This window comes from Perissodus microlepis, chromosome 20 (assembly GCF_051167445.1).
Source record: "Perissodus microlepis isolate ML-2025 ecotype Zambia chromosome 20, ASM5116744v1, whole genome shotgun sequence".
In the NCBI taxonomy this organism is placed as follows: Eukaryota; Metazoa; Chordata; class Actinopteri; order Cichliformes; family Cichlidae; genus Perissodus; species Perissodus microlepis.
In genome coordinates, this window is record NC_140480.1 from 25510687 (window position 1) to 25530504 (window position 19818).

Sequence of the window (19818 nt, forward strand, 5' to 3'; positions counted from 1 at the left end):
TTTTTCTCCTCTCATATTCAAGCCTTAATATGTGTGAAACCATTCAAATGATTTGGACTGTTTTAAAATAATATTTTGTGCCTTATATATGACATGCTATAGATAAACTATAAGTTTCTTACCTGCAAACATATGGATTTTACAGGCCCTTAAATGGATTTAAAGCATCCATCATTCTTTGTTAACTGAGTTTGATAGATAGATAGATAGATAGATAGATAGATAGATAGATAGATAGATAGATAGATAGATAGATAGATAATTTGCTGAAGTACACAAGAGTTCCAAGCAATACACTTTCAACTTGTCTCGACAGTGAAAGCTTAAGAGTCTGCTAATAAATAGCAGGTACTCTTTAACTCTCCTTTCTGCAGTACAATTGGATTAACCCCCCTGAGAGTATCATCATCTCGTCTCTGCAGCCTAGTGTCGAGCTCTCTTGGGGGCACCTTGGATGCTGACAGAAATGCACTCCAGCAAACAATAAATTCAGCACCAGGGACAGCTCCAAAACAGGCGAGGGGACACAAGTGACCTGTCTGTCATCTGCTACTCCACCGTAAGAATTTAACTCTAGAGGATTTCATTTAAATGAACACCCTCACCACCACCACCACCACAAACAACAACAACAAAACACAAGTTAGCCTTTTAATCAATCATGCAGTCTCACAGAAAAGCTAGCTGTATGGTTTTAGGCAGGAATGGATGTTTTGGTTGAAGAGAGGGGGGAACAGGAGCTACACGATTTGGGAATGTGATGCCCCAGCTTCCATTAACCAGTCCCTGCAACATATCATCATCCTCCTCCTCCTCATCATCATCAGCATATCTCAGCACAAGATAACATGCCTTTTGCTAAACGCATAACTATGAGACGCTTTAGTCAGCTGTAAGCCTGGATGCATTTCAGCGGGAGCAGATTTGATGAATGATTAAAAGACCACATGCACCTAATCCCATGTAGAAAACAGGATGCTCCTCCTCTGTGGTGCTGTTGGTTTGTGAGAGAAAAACAATGACGCTAGAGATGGCTCCTCGCTGTGCTGTGACAACCAATTACATAACGCCAGAGCGGAGTGTTCTCATGAGCATTTGCGTCCATTTCGCCAAGAAACCATAAAATACAGAACGAGGCGATTTTTGATTACTATGCAACTTATAAACACACATCAAAGCACCCTTCATATAGATAGAACACTTAATTATACGACTTCTTTGATCGACGCAGTTTAGATTCCTGGTCTTGTTTACCAATTTGGCGCACGGAAAATAAACATAAAATGGCAATCCTGTCTTAGTCTTGGCTACTGTCTTCATCCGCAATAGTGTACTTGGCATGGAAACCGTATTAATGTCTTGTAGAATATTTAAGCAAACCGTATTGCATTGCTGATACAATTGGCACGCTGGGGTCAATTTTGCTCAGCCCGCCAGTGGGGCAATAGAAAGAGCTGCAGAGTGGAAAAAAACAGCCTGCACCATCCTCTAATTTGAAGGGAATGGTGCACATTAGCTTGCCGGTGCAAAACCATAATATACGACTCTATGATACAGTTTCGCTTGTGGGTAACGCGTGCAATAGTAATTCTAGGTGATGCAAGATGGTCATCTTCACCCTTGGTGTTCCCAAACAACGGCACATCGTGTAACATGACGCATGCATAACTAAAAATTTGTTACTGAATCTGTAATACTTGGCAAGTGTCGCAGCAGAAGGGGGATCAGAGTTAATCCAGATGACAGGAGAAGATGCGAGACTCCTTTATCTCTGCGTCGCCCTTCGCGAAAAGGATGCTCAGCTTCTCATTCGAGTGCAGCAATGTGGCATCAACAGAGAGCAAAACACACCAACTGACTTACCAGAGATGCTGCTCCTGCTGCTGCCGCTGAGGTGCACTACTGCCCGATAGCCTCTACTGCAAGTTATTCAGTATTTCCCCTTGCAGTGACAGAAGGTGACCCTGCGTTCTCTGCAAGACGCTGCATCCACGAGATCACGATGCACGCAGCAAGGGGGAGCTCCACAGCACAGGCATGCGTCGAGGGGGATGGCCCAGCTTTTCCTTTCAATGGAGGACAGGAATAGACAGAAGGGAAACGAATGAGAAAATGTAAGATGGAAAAGACGGCTTTTAAATTCCATCTCCCAACACTGGCCACGTGGGCTTAGGAGAATTTACACTAGATATACACCCTCGAATCATTTTTATTGATATATTTTTATTATTTCATTTTTAAAATCAGAATTAAACCATTACCTATGTAATTATTAGCCAGTAGTAAGTTATTCTAATACGCATAATATCACATTTATAAATTATAAGCTTTTAAGAAATGAGGAGACCCCCCCAAATGTAACTTCCATTTTCCAACCAATAGGGAAAGCACGTGGTATGACATGGCGTCACCGCCTTCCATTTAAACCACGCCCACGTTGCACTACGCTGCAAGGGAGGGGGATGGAGTGTTTTTGTGCTTTGGCTTCCTGACAAGCCCACTGACTCATCCACTGTTTCAAGTACACAAGAAAAATCTATTCACCTGCTGATTTATATGAGTATATGAGTGCACACACACACACACACACACACACACAAAAATTCCCAAAACAAAACAGTTTTCTTAATGACGTCATATGATAACAAAATGACCAAAGTCATAGTAAATATAGTAATGAAAACCAGTGACCTATCCACAGACAGGTAATATTGGACACCTTTTTTAGAGAATGTGGTGAAGTCTACTAGGAAAATACTTAAGCTGGTTCATCATTAGTGACAATCGCAAATAAAAATTACAAACAAAAAGTTTCAATCAATCATTACCTGAAGAACTTCCTTGTTTTTGTTTTGTTAATTATTTGAGTTCCTGTATATATAACCATTACTCTCTCACAATCCATTACATCCTCACAGTGCAGACTCTTTCCATTACAACTGCACTCTGAGTTAATGGATTCCATGAGACACAGCACCAGCTGCCTTCAGCCTCTTATGGACAAGAGTGTAACAGATGAAACTGTAACTGACCAGTTTCTTACAGAAACAAATGGAAACACAACAATTAGATATCAGCAAAAATCTCTGTTGAATCAAGGATCTATTTGTTAACTTTCTTTTCTTTGCTTGTTTGTCGTACTATTCTTTTCAAGGCTGGGTGTAACAAAATGCCCTCAAGATACCCAAAACCAAACAGGGTGAAGAGACAATCCCTTTGCTTCATGGAGACGATGTGGCCGGAGAAGCAAACACCTTCATGCAGATTAATCGGATGCTGTTTTTTCTGACTCTAATGAGCAATGATTTCATACTGAGGATGTAATTAAATTGCAGTTAGTGCAGACTGTCTATTTCATCACTCCACTCACATGCTGCTGCCCTAGTTTTAATGATCAGAGTCTGAACAGTGAAATAAAAAGGCTCAAAAGCTGCAATGTTTGATGCCAAACCTTAAATCGTAGCCTACACAACACATTAACAGTGCACCCTCCATTCGCCATTTTCTTAAAACATATTTACTTACTGACATCTAGTGGCAATTTACTGACAGTGCAAAATTTGTAACTGAACATGATATACATGCTTGAAGTACAGTGTGAGAGGTTGCTTCTGTCCTGTGTCACATCATCAATAAACACCAGTGTCCCAGTGCCAGTGGAAGCCATGCACACAAGCCATCACACTGCCTCCACCGTGTTTTACAGATGATGTGGTATGCTTCGGATCATGAGCTGTTCCACTGTGCTGGCTTTTTATTTAGATGTTTGTTGTTGTTGTTTTGCTTTTTTTTTTTTTTTTTTTAGCAGCTTTTCTATTCTTGAGGCCTATGAGTGGCTTGGATCTTGCAATGAACCCTCTGTATTTACTTTCATGCAGTTGTCTTTTTATGGTAGACTTGGAAATCAATACACGTACCTCCTGGAGAGTGTTGTTTGCTTGGCTGGCTGTTGTGAAGGGTTTCTCTTCATCACGGAAATGATTCTGTGATCATCCACCACTGTTGTCTTCCATGGACGTCCAGGGTTTTTTTGTGTTGCTGATTTCACCAGTACTATCTTTCTTTCTCAGGATGTACCAAACTGTAGATTTTGCCACTCCAAATATTGTAGCAAGTTCTTGGTTGACTTTTTTTCTGTTTCTGTTTTTTCCAAATGACAGCACCACACCTCAAATCAACTCCAGGCCTTTTATCTACTTAAATGATAATGACATAATGAAGGAATTGCCCAACCTGACCATGAAATACCCTTTGAATCTATCTATCTATCTATCTATCTATCTATCTATCTATCTATCTATCTATCTATCTATCTATCTATCTATCTATCTATCTATCTATCTATCTATCTATCTATCTATCTATCTATCTATCTATCTATCTATCTATCTATCTATATGCATATAGATATATAGATATATAGAGATATAATTTATTTATTTATAAAGCTATAACACATAGCGCATAACACAAAAGCTAAGTAGACTCTCACTGTTTCCATGGAAATTAAGAGGCCAAAAAGCATCCAGGTCACACCAGATGCACTTGATTAACTGATCCTCGGCAAGTGTGAGTATCCCTGTGAAAAAAAGAAGTGTTCAGGTGTTTTCAACACAACACCAATGAGGAAAGATAACACCAAAGTTCTAAAAGAAACAATTGTTGATGCATTTCCATTTGGACAGGGTCATGAGGCCATTTGGAAACATCTGAAGTCCATCATTGTACAGTGAGAAACAAGAGGAAAACACTGAACAGTTTCAAGTCAGCACAGCTTCGTTTTGTTGTATTTGAACAAACCACAAGACTTCTGGCACAGCATCCTTTGAACAGACGAAGCCAAAGTGGAGATGTTTGGCCATAATGCATTGTGCCATAATTGGCAAAAAGCTGAATATTAACAAAATATTGTACCAATTGTCAAGCACAGCAGTGGAGGGGTGATGATTTGGGCTTGTTTTGTACTCAGAGAACATGAACTCCTATGTTTACCACAGTATTCTAGAGTTAAATGTGAAGCTAACTGTCTGATAGCTAAAGTTTGGCCTCATATGGGTCATGCAACAGGACAATGATCCCAAGCACAAAAGGAAATCTATAACAGAATGTCTGAAAAAGAAAAAAAGAGTCAAGGTGCAATGGTCCAGTCAAAGTCCAGATCTCAATCCGACTGAAATGCTGTGGCAGAATCTCAAGAGAGCTGTGCATAGACAAATGCCTGAAAACATCAAGGAAATGAAGCAATGTTTCAAAGAAGAATGGGCCAAAATTCTTCCCCACACAGCTTCTGCATTTTGGCTTAAAGAATGACATGATGTAATATGTTAAATTTATTTGTTGTTTTTAATTTTGAGGTTCTATTTAATTGTAATAATAATTGTAGAAACTGTTAAATGATAAATAATAGTTAATCTATATGATGCACATTATTTTTAAAAACACTGATAAGTTTGTGGATTTTGATTTAGACCAGTCCAAAGTTTCTCCAGGTAATAAAGCAGCAAACATGGCCATGTTAAATAGAGGTACAGATGAAATTCCCAATTTAGAATTGTTGTGCTTTTGAAATCAAATGCATAATTTATTTAAGAAGTGCTCAGTGTTTACCCTTGACTGAATGAGGATACATTTAAAGCTTTTAAGGACATTCAGAGATTCACCATATTACCGCAAAAGTACCTCCTTGTTACACAGGATATATTCATCATATCACATCATAGCACAATCTCTTTTACTTTACTGCTTTAACACAAATCAAACATTTATCCAAAGTTATTCGAAATATTACAGAATTAAATCTGATAAACAGATGCCTCCGTAGATTCTGTTCTCTTTTAGAAACCAATGGAGTTCTAGTGTGAAAAAGGTATTGAGCCATAGATGAGGTACTGTCATTTTTCCCTATTAGGGAGAGAAAACAAGAGGCTGTCAAATATGTTAGCTTGCCAGAAAGCTACTTACTTACTTAGTGCTTGTTATTTTAAATGATGTCACTTGAATCCTTGTTTTTTCCTTAAAATGTAGCTGATCAAGAAAGCTGCACAGAGGCTGCTGATTGGAATGCCTGTGAAAAGCTGATGAAGGAAATGCTTTAAGAAGAGGATTATCCCAAATGAAATCCTAGCCTGTTCATTCATTACAGGGTGCCATATAAAGCCCATCAACAATTCTACAATCAAACGTGCCTGTATGAGTAACATGTTTATGACTGCATATCAGACCTTCGTGGAATATAGGCAGACAGCAGTCAGTATTGCACTGGCTTGTGTCATGTGTCATGGTTGTCTAAATGTAAACATGAAAGTGTATATTTATCCTCTGTAAACAATGAAACTGCAGCCTCAGAGCACAGGAGGAATCACAGTGCAGACACCAAGGCTTACAGCTGCTAGTGTAGGTGATGATTTATGGGCTTCCTTCCTTCTTGTTTGTGCATCATTCTGACTCTGAGGGGAAATACTGAGTATATTTGAACAACATTATTTATAGGGCACTGCTTAATCGTATGCATCTTTAAATGCACCAAGGCTTCACAATGTGTCAGCCTGCTGAGAAGGGCATGTAAAGAGGAGAAGCCACCAAACAGAGCAGTATCATTGCATAAGATAATTTACTGCGGTACTGCCACTAATCCCACAGGCGAGGGTCAAAGAAAAGGCACTTCCAGTTACGCAATATGAAATGTTACACAAAAGTACACAAAGCTAATATATAATATCCCTGCACACTAAATGTATCATTTCACTCATTATGAATCAGTGTAAGGTAACACTGATGTAGATAAATCCATTTCTTAAACCAACTTTAGTGGTCTAGAATGAAGAATGATAAGACTTCATCTACTAAAATTGAAAGGTTTCACTCATTTTATGCAGCTATAGTTTTATAATTAGCTTACTGCCACACATAAATATTATGTGTGGAGCATAATGGCTCATTAAGTAATATAGTGCTAATACTAATACTGTGTTGCAACAGACTGATGATCTTGTGGTAGCTGGGATATGTTCCTGCCCCCCATGACCCTGATAAGGATAAGTAATACAGCCATCTTGCCTCTCCTCTTGCTCATGAGGAGAGTCCATATGAGTGCACAGTTTTAAAACGGTTACAAGCTTTAAAGTAAAAAACAAAAACAAAAAAAAAACAAAAATCACTTACATCCTGCAGTACTCACTGGCAAAACAATAGCAATCTTGCACAGGCGATAATTTCTTGTTGATGCCAGAGGTCAGAGGAGAGCCACTCAAATAACTGCTTTTTACAGCCAGGGCACACAAAAGAGCATCTCTGACTAGCATACTGAACAGAAGACCACAGTAGGTGCCAGTTCTGTCAGCTAAGAAAAGGAAACCAAGGCTCACAAAATTGGAAGAATAAAAAACTTGTTGTTTGGTCCTGATGAGTCTCAGTATCAGCCTTGACATTCAAGTGGTTGGATCTAAATTTGGTGTAAATGACTTAAAATAATTAAAGCAGTCTTGTGGGTGATATACTGCATAAGTGACTACTGTTGCCTAACACGTCCATCCTTTTAAGTGGACAGCGTACCCAACTTCAGATGCCTAGTTCCAGCAGGAAAGCACATGATGGCACAAGGCTAATTTTTATCTTAAACTGGTTTCTTGAACATAACAGTGAGTTCAGTGCACTCAAATGGCCTCCACAGTCATCAGATCTCAATCCAATAGAGCACATTTGGGATGCGGTTGAACCAGAGATTCATATCATCCATGTGAACCAAACTCTATGAGGAATGTTTCCAGCAACTAGCTGACACTCTACCAAGAAGGAAAAAAAAACCGAAATAAATTTTAAAAAAACAAAACAAAAAACGGATTTTAAAAAAGCTGATAATGAGAAACATTTTTGAGACGTGATTTCTGACGTCATCAATACGCTTTTATTGTGAAGGATTCTGCCTGACTGGACCTGCTGCTGCTAGCGGAAGTGAAGCTTCTGCGAAGCACAACACAGCATTAACTGAAAAGAGAGGCTATGCACAACACACAGTGAGTACGGTTTATTCGATTATGTCAGAATTTTAAAAAGATCGCTTTGGCGTGTAAGAAATCAGCCTAGTCTCGTTTGTATCGCTGTACAACCTATAGTGTAATGGTGCAGCTAACGGTAGGTACCTTCGGCTTGGTCTCTAACAGCTCCATAGAAGCGGGGAAGTTAATTAAACGAGTGTTAAATTATATTTTAGCCTGATTTACTAGAACAGGGAACACTGCCTGCCTTAGTTAATTGGCACTTTGGCAAACGCACAGAATACTGAGCAGGGGAATAGTAGCTTGCTAACAAGACATTCAGTGTTTATGTTTTGTGTAATTGGCCCACTGAGTGTTTGAAACGTCTATTTCATTTACCACAACGAGTTTACGGCATGTTTTTTATTTTTCCAAGTAACTCATCTGCCATTGTATGAACTCACAGTTTCTTTGGCTAACCGTGCAAATTCTTTCCTTTCCCCGTGTCCTCAGATTTGTAGCTGATTAGGGAGGTCAGTGATACCATGTGGAAGTCACATGAGCGACGAGGATGAGGCAGAAACAACAAGGGGGCAGCTTGAGGAGTGATCCGCTGCACAGTGACTGCAACAGGGAGGGTGCCTGCTGCTCGTAAAGGCCTTGGACAAGCAGCCCCCTGTGTCCCCTTATCGCTTAACATTTACAATGAACAGTACTACTCAGTCCCCTGCCACCATAGATGGGAATGTGGCTGTCAGCTATGTGCTGGTGCCATTTTTCCTCATAACCTTTGCTGGGATAATTGCAGCTGTGGTAAGTGGTTTGAACACATGGCATAGGATGATCTATGTCAAGTTGAGCCATTGTGTTATGAAGCAGTCCTACATCTTATTAACTTAAAAGTCAAGTGTGAATTGAGATCCAAGCATACACACAGCGGATGTAACATCTTTCATTTTGTCTGTTTCAGATAATGTATATTCGTAGGAAAAGGAGGTAGGATTAAAATTTATCCATCAACATCATTGAACAGTTTTTTTTCTTGTTTTTGCTTTTTTTTTTTTTTACCTTCATACCTTCACTGAATCAATAATGTGTTTTTTTTTCTTGGTCCCTCAGAGTTGACAGACTGCGTCATCAGCTATTACCAGTGTACACGTACGATCCTTCAGAGGAGATTAATGAAGCCGAACAAGAAATGTTGTGGAAAGAAGAGGACACAAGGGTAAGGCACATCAGTTTTTACAGTTTTGTATTCTTTACTTGGAAGTGCAAGTGGTAAAGCTTGCCGTTTTTATGTGACTCTTTCGGTATTGCTCCCATTGGAAGACATGGATTCTTGTGCCAAGCATGTTTAAACGTTGCACAACCACGTTTTCTAAGAAAGGCAGAGTGAAAACATTCTCTTAATACTGTTTGGTATACTGTCTAATTATATTGGTTGTGAAATTTTCTTTAGCGTGCACCAGTTCCTCTACTGATTGGTCAGTTCCTCTACTGATTGGTCAGTTCCTCAACTGATTGGTCAGTTCTTCTATTGCATTCAGTTATAGATAGAAGTAGAGTAGAAAGGATGATAGTATTAGTAGTAGAACGAGTTTAGCCAGTTGTAATTTTATGGGAATATGGTCGTCAAATGACTCATAGTTATTAATATCCTGAAATCTGCTCCATATAAATTAAACAATCTGCCTTTCTGGTTTAGTAATATCTGAAAAATTCTTTTATAGTCTTTTTTTCCCCTGACAAGTATGCATGTCTTTTCCCAACACAAAATATTAACATCAGCTAATTTTTCAGAAAACAAAATGACAATCCTTCTCATTTTTCTCAGTCTGCCAGTAAAAAGCACTTTATTTTGAGCCGAGTCGTGCACTGAATCCTGAGGCTCACTAGATGGCGATGTTCACTTTGTCCAAAAAGTTTGTCAAAAAGTTTTACTTCTTATTTGTCAAGTCAAGGTGGGGTTGTATAGATGGGAAAGGGACAAATGTGAGCAGTGCTTGAAAAAGCCCTTAATGGGTCAGTTTGCCCAAATTACCAAAAAAAAAAGTCACATACTCCTAATGATAAGTAGCCATGGAAAAAGTTCAGGTTTTGTCTGCCTGCGTTTTAGTGATAAATGTGTCCTTGTTGTCTTTAATCCAATACAGCGAGAGCAAATTAAATTTCAGTTAACCCTGAAAGTCCTGTTATGGAAGATATTCCACGGTTGTGCGGTTTCGGAAAGACATCGGGCTTTTACTGCATGAATCGAGCTTGGTTTACCTCTGCTGTGGAAGTTTGACATACAGGAATTTTATAATCTCGTTATATGAAACTGAGACTACTGTCAAATCATCATAGCTTGGTATAATTTGGTTTGAGTGTGAAAGTTTTGTTTAGTTCAAAGCAGGTTTTCATGTCCTCTCATGAGAAGAGATTTCACACTTGAGTAAATGTTTTTGCTCTTTCAAATAACTTTATTAAGCTGTATGCTTTTCTTTTTTTCTTTTTTTCTTTTTTTTTTTCCTTTAGATTGTACAAAGCTGGGCGTCAAGTTATCAACAGCAACACCCTCTTCTGACCAAAGACGTCAATGCATGATGTTGGTAAACCCTGACATTGAGCACTGTGGGGTGTGACGACAAACCTGCAACCACAGAGATCAGTAATTTTTATCGTGATGTACAAACAATCGTGTACGATACTTCTTAGCTTTTATTTGCTTCCTTTTACTGTCGTCTCTGAGCACATCGGTGACGATGAGCATTTTCCTGTGTTCTCTTTTATGTACACTTTGACGTTGAACTTCTGATGCCGATCCTGTGTGCCTAACAGTCTCAGTACCTTAAGATTATTTATTTGAAATTATTTATTTAAACCTGTTTTTATTGAAAAAATTCAGTGACATGACTCAAAGTTTCAAAGGTACAGGTACCTGTAGATTTTTAATCTGTTGTTTACATTTGCTATGTTGTTGTGGGCGACGTGTGGCAAGCTGTTATGTTCCTGTGGGTTGCAGTGAGCATTCGTACTAGCTGTGCTCTTCGTGGCACAAATGTGCTGTACCCTTTAAAAATCAGCAGTCCTGCTGCGAGAGGAATTGTGATCGTTGCCTGCGCTGGTGATTTTAAACGAGTTGTGTGCACTGCATTAGAAAAGCAAATCATCCTCTGATAAAATGACTAGTGTAGCGTTCAGCAGTTACATTGTTGCAAAACTCTCAGAAAGAGTTTTAAACATGAAAGCCTCATATTGCTGAAAAATAAAATTAGCAGCTAAGATCAAGCTGCTAAATTTGATTTCAGTTTCATTTTCAGTGAAATGATTGAACAGCTCGCTTTAGTTTTACTTTGCTTAAAGAATCTAACTCATGCCTGGAGATTCGCGTCTTTTTGTGGTTTAGCCAAATCCTGTGACTCTTATCAATGGCATGAAAAGCCAGATAGTGGAAGTAAATAACACCAAACTCTCATCCCTAAAATGAGCTCTGACTAGCTCTCAAAATATGTCCTGTCTACAAGGCATGGCACCAACAAATTTGCCTCCAGCTGAAGAATCTGTTCAGATGAATGCCATAAGTCTGACTGTTTTAAGCACTCAGGAAGTCTTGCTCTTTTTTTCTTTACGAGTCATAACCTCCCCGGTTCCTTTTTTGCCTTGCATTTGTGAATGTAAACTAAGAACAATTGAACTGTTTAACTGCCCTCAGATGGGGGAAACATTACTCAGTCCAACAGCTAATGTATTGTACTGAGCATGTAATGCTCAAATATGTCATGTTATCAGTTATGACATCTAAAAGTGTGGGCGGCATGGTGGTGCATAACAAGCAAGAAAGTTCTGGGTTTAAACCTTTCTGTGTGGCATTTGTTTTCCCACTGTGCTTTATCCACAGTGTCAGAAGAAAATCCACACTCCAGGGCTGGCTCTGGGTGTGATTGTTGCTGGTTGTCTCAGCGCTAGTCCTTGCTTCCACCTGTCCAGGGAGTGCCCTACCTCTCCGTGGGTTGGGCTCCAGCCCCACCCTGACCCTCTACAGCTGTGGTTCTCAAAGTTTGGCTTACCATTTGGTGGTCTGTCATAGCGGTGCACAAAAAGATGTGGGAGCATTTCTATTAAATTGCAACACATTTAACTGTAGTTATCATAGATGAATAAATCTTATTAACACTGACAAATACAGATAGTGTAAGGAAATGTAACGTCCACCTCAGTAAAACACACACAAAAAAAGCAAATGCCAACATGAACCACTATTTGCTGAACAGGCACTTTAAAGTGTGGATTTTTCCTGGGTAGTCCACTTACACTGGCTCCCTAAACTTTGAGAACCCAGCTCTGCAAACTTGGGATGGCCAACTAGTTATTATACCCAGAGGTGCTTAAGTATCAGCCTAATTGTGTTTCTATTCTATGCATTGTCTAGAGTTTTTCAGCTTTTGTGAAGAATTTTATGAAATGAGCCATTCATCTTTAAAATTGTATCCACTGTTGACTTAGATTTGCACACGTGACACACCAGAGGGGTTCAACTATGAAGTTCAACATTGCAAGGCTTTCTTGACAAAACCTAAAACCCCTGTCAGATAAAATGGGTAATGGTGTTTTTCAACTGTTCAGGCAGGTTTTCTGCTTCAGCTTCTGCGAGTGCTCACATAAAAGAGGCGTTTCATCATGTGATTGATCCCTACGAGCCCAGCAGCTCTAGACGTTATCAAGCAGTGGTGCACTCTCAGTGCGACTGCTTATTTCTAACATGTAGTACACCCCTCTGGTAAACTTTGCATGAAAGGCTGTGCATTCAGGTGATGTTTGATGAGATGGACTGATGCAAATGTAATTTTGGGAACATTGTTACAATCCTTCTCGTTTCAGACTGTACATCCATTGGTTCAAGAGACTTGGTAAGGTAGTTGAAACGCTGGAAATATAATTATTTACTTTTGTAGATAGTTGCAATGCACCATTGTAGCCTGCATGAGCTGCACAGCAGAGTGCAATAATATGAACAAGTGACAAAGAAAATTCTCTTTATTGACCATTTTCTGATACAAATTGTTGTAGGGCACCATAGAAATATAGACATTGTACATTTATATACGTGTACATTAAAAAGAATGATCCCATCCTATTGAGTTTACAGTATATAAATCAACGGATGACTGACGTTACTATGTAAAATGACATGATATCGAGACTAGGAAGTTGATAGAGGACATGAAATGACCGTTGTACGAGTATGGTGAGAATGGCTACGTGTGGCAGTGGTAGACACACGGTGGCCAACGGAACATGGAAAAAGCGCCCAGTCCATCACAAACATTTGTCCATGAAAATCTGAACTAACATTTCAGTGCACCAGAAGATTTTTTTCTTAAAATGATAAAAACACACTTGCTAATCTACCACAGTCAGCGAACACAGTCGTCAAGCTGACAGGTCTCCCTGACTTGCTTCACACATTTACAAAAAAAAACAAAAACCTGTCTGCAAGCTCCGGTTATGAATGAGCCAAGAAGTGTTGGTGTCGTCACACAATCACATGCTCGACCTCTTGGATCTCTCATTACAGTCAGGAGAGGAAAAAAAAAAAAATACAAACATTGTCAACTCATGCCAGAGGTTACATTTAAAAAGAAAAAAAAAGAAAACCAGTTGCAATAAATGGTAAAATAAGCCGTTTGAGTGAGGTATGAAATTCCAGGCATTGTCTTGCCTGTTTGCAGTTTTCCGGGTTTCGTAACTGAGGTTGTAGCAGCTTAGGTGTGTGGAAAAACCCAGTTAAGTGGACTGTGACTGTGGGTTCCCTGACACTTAGAAATACACAAAAGTTTTCTTTAACCATAGCAGACGGCATACAATACACATCTTCAAAAGACTAAGGAAAAAGTTTCTTTTTATTATTACCATACTAAGTGATGACAGGAGGACCAAGCTAGGCGAAGCAGTGAGATCTAGATGGAATGAGGGAAAAAAAATAAAAATAATAATACAGCCCTGTTGGATAGTAGTGCCACCAACTATCCTGTGTTACAATCAAACTCCTTGTCCGATCAATTGCAGTTTGCCTTATAAGTGATTGAGAGTGAGGGCTTGGAAAACTGAGGACCATGTGAGGACAAAGACGCCAATGTAACAGCATTTGTAAAAGCTCCCTGAAGAAACGACACTGATGACTTTAAGCCTAGAACTCTGCCAACCTTAAAAAACACATACGAAAGAGTTTTATTATAACATGAGAAGCAGCACACGTGTTTTAAAATGTATGTAACCCGAAGGAACAAAAACAAAACAAAACAGTAAGTCAGATCGAGTCTAATGATACACTTTTACATCTCTCCACTATACGCAGAGAACTGAGAAGGAAGTCTGAGAAGCATCACTAAAATCTAAACTGTCCTACAGGAAGAGGGCTAAAGATGGTTCTCCTCTAATCGGGTGGGTGAAGTCAGTTATGCAGATTAGGAAAAGATACTTCTACCATCAGTTACCTATTCTCATCCTAAATGCTGAAGCTCAACTCCATCTAGAATACAATGCAAAGGATAGGTTAACCACTTCACACAAACACTCAAAACCAAAAAAGAAAAACTTTGAAAAAAAAATAAAAAAAATAATAAAAAAAAAATAAAAGCAAGTATAGGTAAAATTCACCTTTGTCCAGTACAAAACACGGAGAAAAATCTATATGCCCTACCATCTCAGATGCGGGTACAACAAATAAGTAACATTAAGCAGAGAAAACATCCTACAAACCATCTTTAGGGGGGAGGAAAAAAAAAAGAAAAAGAAGGAGGAAATGTCCAGGCTCCTTGGAGAACACCTTTTTGTCCAGTATAAAAGACTTGTAATAACATGACATGTAGAGAAACGGGCTGTTACCTTTCATGTAATTCTTAGATCTATGCTTGAGCAAGTCCATCGTTCTATCCAGTGCTGTTGCATGATATATGTACTGTGTTAACCCTCCTTTGGCAAAAGGGGGCTTTGTCGTGAACAGTGGTCATGTGGTGGCACTGGCATTGGAGATACAGCCCAGTTCTGGTTAACAGTAAGTCAGTATGTTGAGTGAGGTAGCATGCGTTGTGAATTACTGGTCCTCTTCCTCTTCCTCCTCAGATGATTCCTGGGATGCTTTTTCTTCCTTTTCCTGCAGGGGAGAAAAAAAAAAAAAAAAAAAAAAGGAAGGGGGGCTGTTAAGTTATGCCTTGACCACACCCACAAGGAAAATGCCCAAAGCACCATCAGTGTTCAACGACAATAGTTGCCTGTGATTCATGCCTCAACGTGACTGTTTTTACTTTAATAACCCCCAAGCACCAACAAGAAAGAGACTAAATGTTATTATAAAATCTCTGATAAACCACTGTGGCATGAAGAACACCCAAGGGAAGAGTGAGCCATCTGTAGTGAAAAATGATTCATACACACAGCGGTGAGTCACAATGAGGCATCCTGCTTTTTGCCCTCTTGCCTTTCCTGCTCACACTTACTGCTGCCCAAGATGTCCATTCATAAAAATGAGGAGCCTAGTTAGGAGGGTAACTGTGGGTCATTCCTTTCTGTGACTAATGCAATCCAGACGAGTACGCCCTAACCACTCATGCACATAACACAATGTTACTACAAGACCGCAGTTTCTCCTAGATTAAAACATGCTGCTTTGACCGGCTGTATGTAGTTGGGCGACTCATTTTGAAGCTCCTAAAAGTAAATATCCTGCTGTCAACATCTGGTTAAAAAAAACAAAAACAAAATCGAAAACCTTTGAAGACATTTGCCATTTTAAAACTACTCAATAAAGAGTGGTTGACCATGCAACTCTGAATGAACACAAGACCCCAAAATAGCCAATGAGTTAAAAAAAAAAAAAAAAAGGACCAAGGAACAAGGCAGGCAAGGGAATTAGGAAAATGCAATTTCACCCTGCAGGCAGTCATACCGAGCATAATTCAATTGGGAGAGGAACAGCTTAACTGATGTGAACACTTGTTTGTCCATGGGATCTTACCTCCTTCTTAGGTCTTCCCCGGCGTTTTCCCCCTGCAGATGGGGCTGCCGTTGCCTTCTGTGAGAGAAAACGGAACAAGGTCAAGAGAGCTCCAAGTGGGCTCTAACATTTTGTTGTGATCCTCAAGGTCACTGATCTGCTAAAACTTCTGAGGTTTTTTTTGTTTTTTTGGGGGGGGGGGGGGGGGCACAAAAAGCAATGGTGTAAACAATATTTCCTAGAGCTCTGCATTTAGCTGCCTGTAGATGGCGGTAAGGCCTCTAAAATGAGACAGATGGAAAGGGGGCATTGGGTTCATTGGCTATTATCTGGAAGGCCGACAGGAACTGCACACAGGGCACTCCAGTTCGCTGGCCACCTGGTCTGAGGCTCAGAGACAGCTGGTGAAACTGAGCGGAGACACAAACCCTCTGCAGCTCGGCCCTCGCTGCTAAACCTATATCAAAACATGTATGCGCGACTTCCTCTCCCTCTGCCTTTCCCATACATAGCAGTGAAGACCGAGCGCAGGGAGAACCGGAGGGTTGGGGCGGGGGAGAAAAATCAGTTGTTGCTATGGTAACGACAGGCAGAGAAGAACTAGGGCTGTGTGCTGGGTGGGGGCGGAGGGGTGCTTAGTGTCAGCTTGGAAACAGTCTTGCGGCCTCTGCACCTGCACCACACTTTGCATGACAAGCTGCAGGAAGCTGGAGGACAGGAAGTAGAGGGTGAGCATCACCAACAAGAAAAAAAGAAAAAGAAAGTGTGAGGCAGTAAACCAAGGTCTTTACAATGGGGAACCCTAGCCAAGCTATTTCTGACACCACGAGGGGGAAGCAGCCAGATTACAGCCAACAAATATATCTCAAGTAACAGCAGGACATCCTTTTACAAGGAGGTGGTTAGCTACTGTTAAAATGTTCATCAACCAAAAGGAATCCGGGGTTTGGAGAAAAAGACAAAGCACTTGCAAGAAACAAATTTTCAACAAATGCCACACTAACGCCGACTGCCCATCTTGGAATTGCAGCTATTCCGGATCAGGATGTGCGCTCGTTGCTGCTGAACTCACTATCTGTCACTATGTGAAAACACGTCTGCAGACTGCATTGACTTACTTTGCCCTTGCCGGTTGTCTTGTTTTTACTGCCCTTCGGCCGTCCTCTGGGCCTCTTTGGAGTAGGGGACCCACTTGGTTCCTGGCAATCACAATCAAGACAAAGTTAGGGTAGTATAAAACATCTGGACAATATTTTAGGAACATAAGCTCTTAAAAATCTGGCTTATATTGCAAGATCAAGGTTTTCAAATCAAAATATAGACATACAAAAAACAAAACAAAGCTCTCTGAGGTAAAGACAGTGCAACTTATGTGCATTAAATGCTAAAAAGGTTGCCATGGTCCAGCAGATACAAGTTCACAAATAACAGATGTGTCATTAAGGGAAATATGCAACAGTAAGCACTTAGGGGATTACCGTCACATGCAAAAAAGCAAGGTACATTCAGCTCGAGGTGAGTTATCTTATTCATGTGTGGTTGTAAGCTTCGTCATGGCTGACGCGCCTCCTGTTGCATTTCTGCTGTGTTTACAACCGCAGCTCATAGCAACAGAGCAATTCAATAGTAAAAACACAGCAGGCTGAGTGACAGGTATATGAGCCACTGTGCGCTTCGACTCTGCTATGTCATCCATTACATGGGGAGCAGAGGTGGGTCGTAGGGGGTTAAATCTGGTTTAAAGGCTTTAGGTTACAGGTTGCTTACAAACCAGTGAGACATGTGGCAAGTTTGTTGTTCTTCCCTTACAGTAATAAGGAAGGGGCAAATGGTCACAAGGGCATGCTGCAGCCATTTCAGGAGTCTTAATTTCATTGAGGGATATGCATGAGAAGCTCAGCTGCAATAATATCTACCTGAGCATCAGCTGCAGCAGACCTGAGTTAAAGGGTTTAAAAAAAATCTGCTCCCATCTTTTTAATAATATTAAATACATCCTTATTGTAATTTCTGGGATACAATAATAATAAAAAAAAATACAACAGCACACTTTCTCCAATAAATAGAAGAACAGAATGGGACTACTTACGTCAGAGGTTTTTACCTGCGGCTGCTTACGGGGTCTTCCACGCCCTCTCTTCTCTGTGGCTTCCTTCTCTTTCGGTGAGACTGTCCCCTTGTCGCTCATGTTTGCGTAGCTTTTCAGACCTAAAGACATAAATCACACCGGTCACTCTTGCAGCAAGGGGAGGCGTCGAGTTCACACACAGAAAAATACACGGGCTATTAAACTCAGTGACCGCAACAGCAAACAAAAAAGAAAAAAAAAGGTGGGCGGCCTACCCACACACCGGTAACGCGTTTAACTCAATTAATCCGCGCTTATTTCCAGGTCTATTTCTGTCACAACCGTGCTCCATTACACAGCCGACGGTGCCACACAAACACTGGATTGGGATCAAACTGGCTTGCAGGGTACAGCCGGGACTCAGTAAGCGATCGGAGGCCGAGCAAACCTGCAAAATACTACTGAACCCGGCGCTCCCCTGCCTCCACGACCATGTTTAGAGGCCCGTTTGCTGTAGTTGTTGTAGCCAACAATCGGGCCTGCGCATGACACTCGCAGCATGTCTGCACGCCGGGGCGACGAAGAGATATCCCCCCCCCCCTCCTCCTCCGCCGCCGCCGACACACATGCACATACACACAATGGCTAGTGTGTGCTCGTCTGGATTTGCAGGGTAAAGCCCTAGCCTGCATGGCGGCACCCATTTTTCTGAGTGCTATAGAAAATGCAAGCAGAGCTCATTTGCGGGAACGAGAGCCCGGGCCGGAGCAACAAAAGACGGCTTCACATCTAAAGCATGCAGCGTCCTCTCGCCAGAGATCCCTCTCTGTAAAAATGCATTTAGGCGGTTGTAGCTTGTAAACTTTAGCTTGCCTTTCGACGTCCTTTTCTTGTGCACTCACCTTTATCGCTCGGTAGCAACCTCTGCTCTATATTTAAGACGAAATGTTTCCTTTAAGCCTAGCTGGTTGTACCCGGTTAAAAAGCCTCGCTCTGATCTATAGGCTACAGCTTTTATTCGTCAGACAACACACAGCCCGCCCCTTTAAAATCCCAGCTCATGCCGCTTTAAAAACAGTTATGAATTAAAATGAGAGCGGGTCAATATATATACTTTTTTTTTTTTTTTAATTTTTTTTTTTTTTTTTAAATAATAAAAATTACCAGCAGGATGAGAAGTTTACTCCAACGACGTCCTATAAATAGCGCACGTGCTCGTCTTGTCTCCTACAGATAAAGGAAAAAGGCGCCAGCCAGGAGGAGTTTTGGGGCAATTTAAAGAGCCGCCCTCATGGGAGCTGGAACATTGGAGGGCGGAGATATAAGTGGGCCACCAACAGTACTACTAGCAGCCCAACCCCCCACCCACTTACGGATCCCTTTAATCCTCCAGGTTCAATCACAAAATATAAAAACATATTTTTAAGTGGCGGGATATACTTTTAGGAACCAAGGAAAGAATGACTACTAACTGTATTTATATTGTCTCATACTACATTAACTTAACCAACACATACCACAGTCTCCACAATAAAATTGTGAATGAACTATGACCTTCTCCAATGTAAACACAAGCTGCCTTTGAGCTCGGGAATGATTTACATCCTTTACTCAGGTAAAACACGACTCCAGTAATGCATTAAAATGAAAAGTTAAATATTTACTAAATGAATAACACAGTAATGCGTTTGTTTAACAACAAAATGAATATCATCATAATATAGTGGAAAAAAATGTACAAAATTGTCTCTGTATTGCAGAATATAATATAAAATAATTCAGTTCTGGTTTTAGATCTTAGG

General features: G+C 40.5%; 3 protein-coding genes across 9 annotated transcripts in view; 1 reads left to right on the forward strand and 2 right to left on the reverse strand.

Moving 5' to 3' along the window:
- Positions 1–2104, reverse strand: part of pacsin1a (protein kinase C and casein kinase substrate in neurons 1a) — a 35570-nt gene extending 33466 nt beyond the window's left edge. The window contains exon 1 of one of the 2 annotated variants that reach the window (XM_084917700.1): positions 1864–2104. The gene's annotated coding sequence lies outside the window, so the exon portion shown is untranslated. Of the gene's footprint in view, positions 1–1697; positions 1834–1863 lie in introns of those variants that run through there. The other variant, XM_084917702.1, reaches the window with a different exon arrangement.
- A 5792-nt stretch (positions 2105–7896) lies between these two features.
- Positions 7897–14777, forward strand: smim29 (small integral membrane protein 29). The gene is made up of 5 exons (XM_084917704.1): positions 7897–8012; positions 8487–8786; positions 8944–8969; positions 9093–9198; positions 10491–14777. The coding sequence occupies exons 2-5, from the start codon at positions 8679–8681 to the stop codon at positions 10557–10559; spliced, it is 309 nt and encodes a 102-aa protein (XP_084773830.1). The 5' UTR covers positions 7897–8012; positions 8487–8678; the 3' UTR covers positions 10560–14777.
- On the reverse strand, positions 12972–19313 carry hmga1a (high mobility group AT-hook 1a). 6 transcript variants are annotated; one of them, XM_084917706.1, is made up of 5 exons: positions 19181–19313; positions 18038–18156; positions 17067–17147; positions 15970–16026; positions 12972–15108 (listed from the first exon to the last, which is right to left on the reverse strand). In XM_084917706.1, exons 2-5 carry the CDS (start codon positions 18134–18136, stop codon positions 15049–15051), a joined length of 297 nt encoding a protein of 98 aa, XP_084773832.1. In that variant the 5' UTR covers positions 18137–18156; positions 19181–19313; the 3' UTR covers positions 12972–15048. The 6 variants fall into 6 exon arrangements, with proteins under 6 accessions (XP_084773832.1, XP_084773836.1, XP_084773831.1 ...); XM_084917710.1 differs by lacking the exon at positions 19181–19313 and adding an exon at positions 18919–19087 and having other exon boundaries at positions 18053–18156; XM_084917705.1 differs by lacking the exon at positions 19181–19313 and adding an exon at positions 18919–19079.
- Between the last annotated feature and the right edge of the window lie 505 nt (positions 19314–19818).

What these genes read in the sequence shown, in the direction of transcription:
- smim29 (XM_084917704.1), top strand. Translation starts at nt 8,679, where the DNA reads ATGAACAGTACTACTCAGTCCCCTGCCACCATAGATGGGAATGTGGCT. An exon ending in CTGGGATAATTGCAGCTGTG is followed by an intron (nt 8,787 to 8,943) that starts GTAAGTGGTTTG and finishes TGTCTGTTTCAG; the next exon opens with ATAATGTATATTCGTAGGAA. An exon ending in GGAAAGAAGAGGACACAAGG is followed by an intron (nt 9,199 to 10,490) that starts GTAAGGCACATC and finishes TTTTTCCTTTAG; the next exon opens with ATTGTACAAAGCTGGGCGTC.
- hmga1a (XM_084917706.1), bottom strand. Translation starts at nt 18,136, where the DNA reads ATGAGCGACAAGGGGACAGTCTCACCGAAAGAGAAGGAAGCCACAGAG. An exon ending in AGACAACCGGCAAGGGCAAA is followed by an intron (nt 16,027 to 17,066) that starts GTAAGTCAATGC and finishes TTTCTCTCACAG; the next exon opens with AAGGCAACGGCAGCCCCATC. An exon ending in GGGGAAGACCTAAGAAGGAG is followed by an intron (nt 15,109 to 15,969) that starts GTAAGATCCCAT and finishes TCTCCCCTGCAG; the next exon opens with GAAAAGGAAGAAAAAGCATC.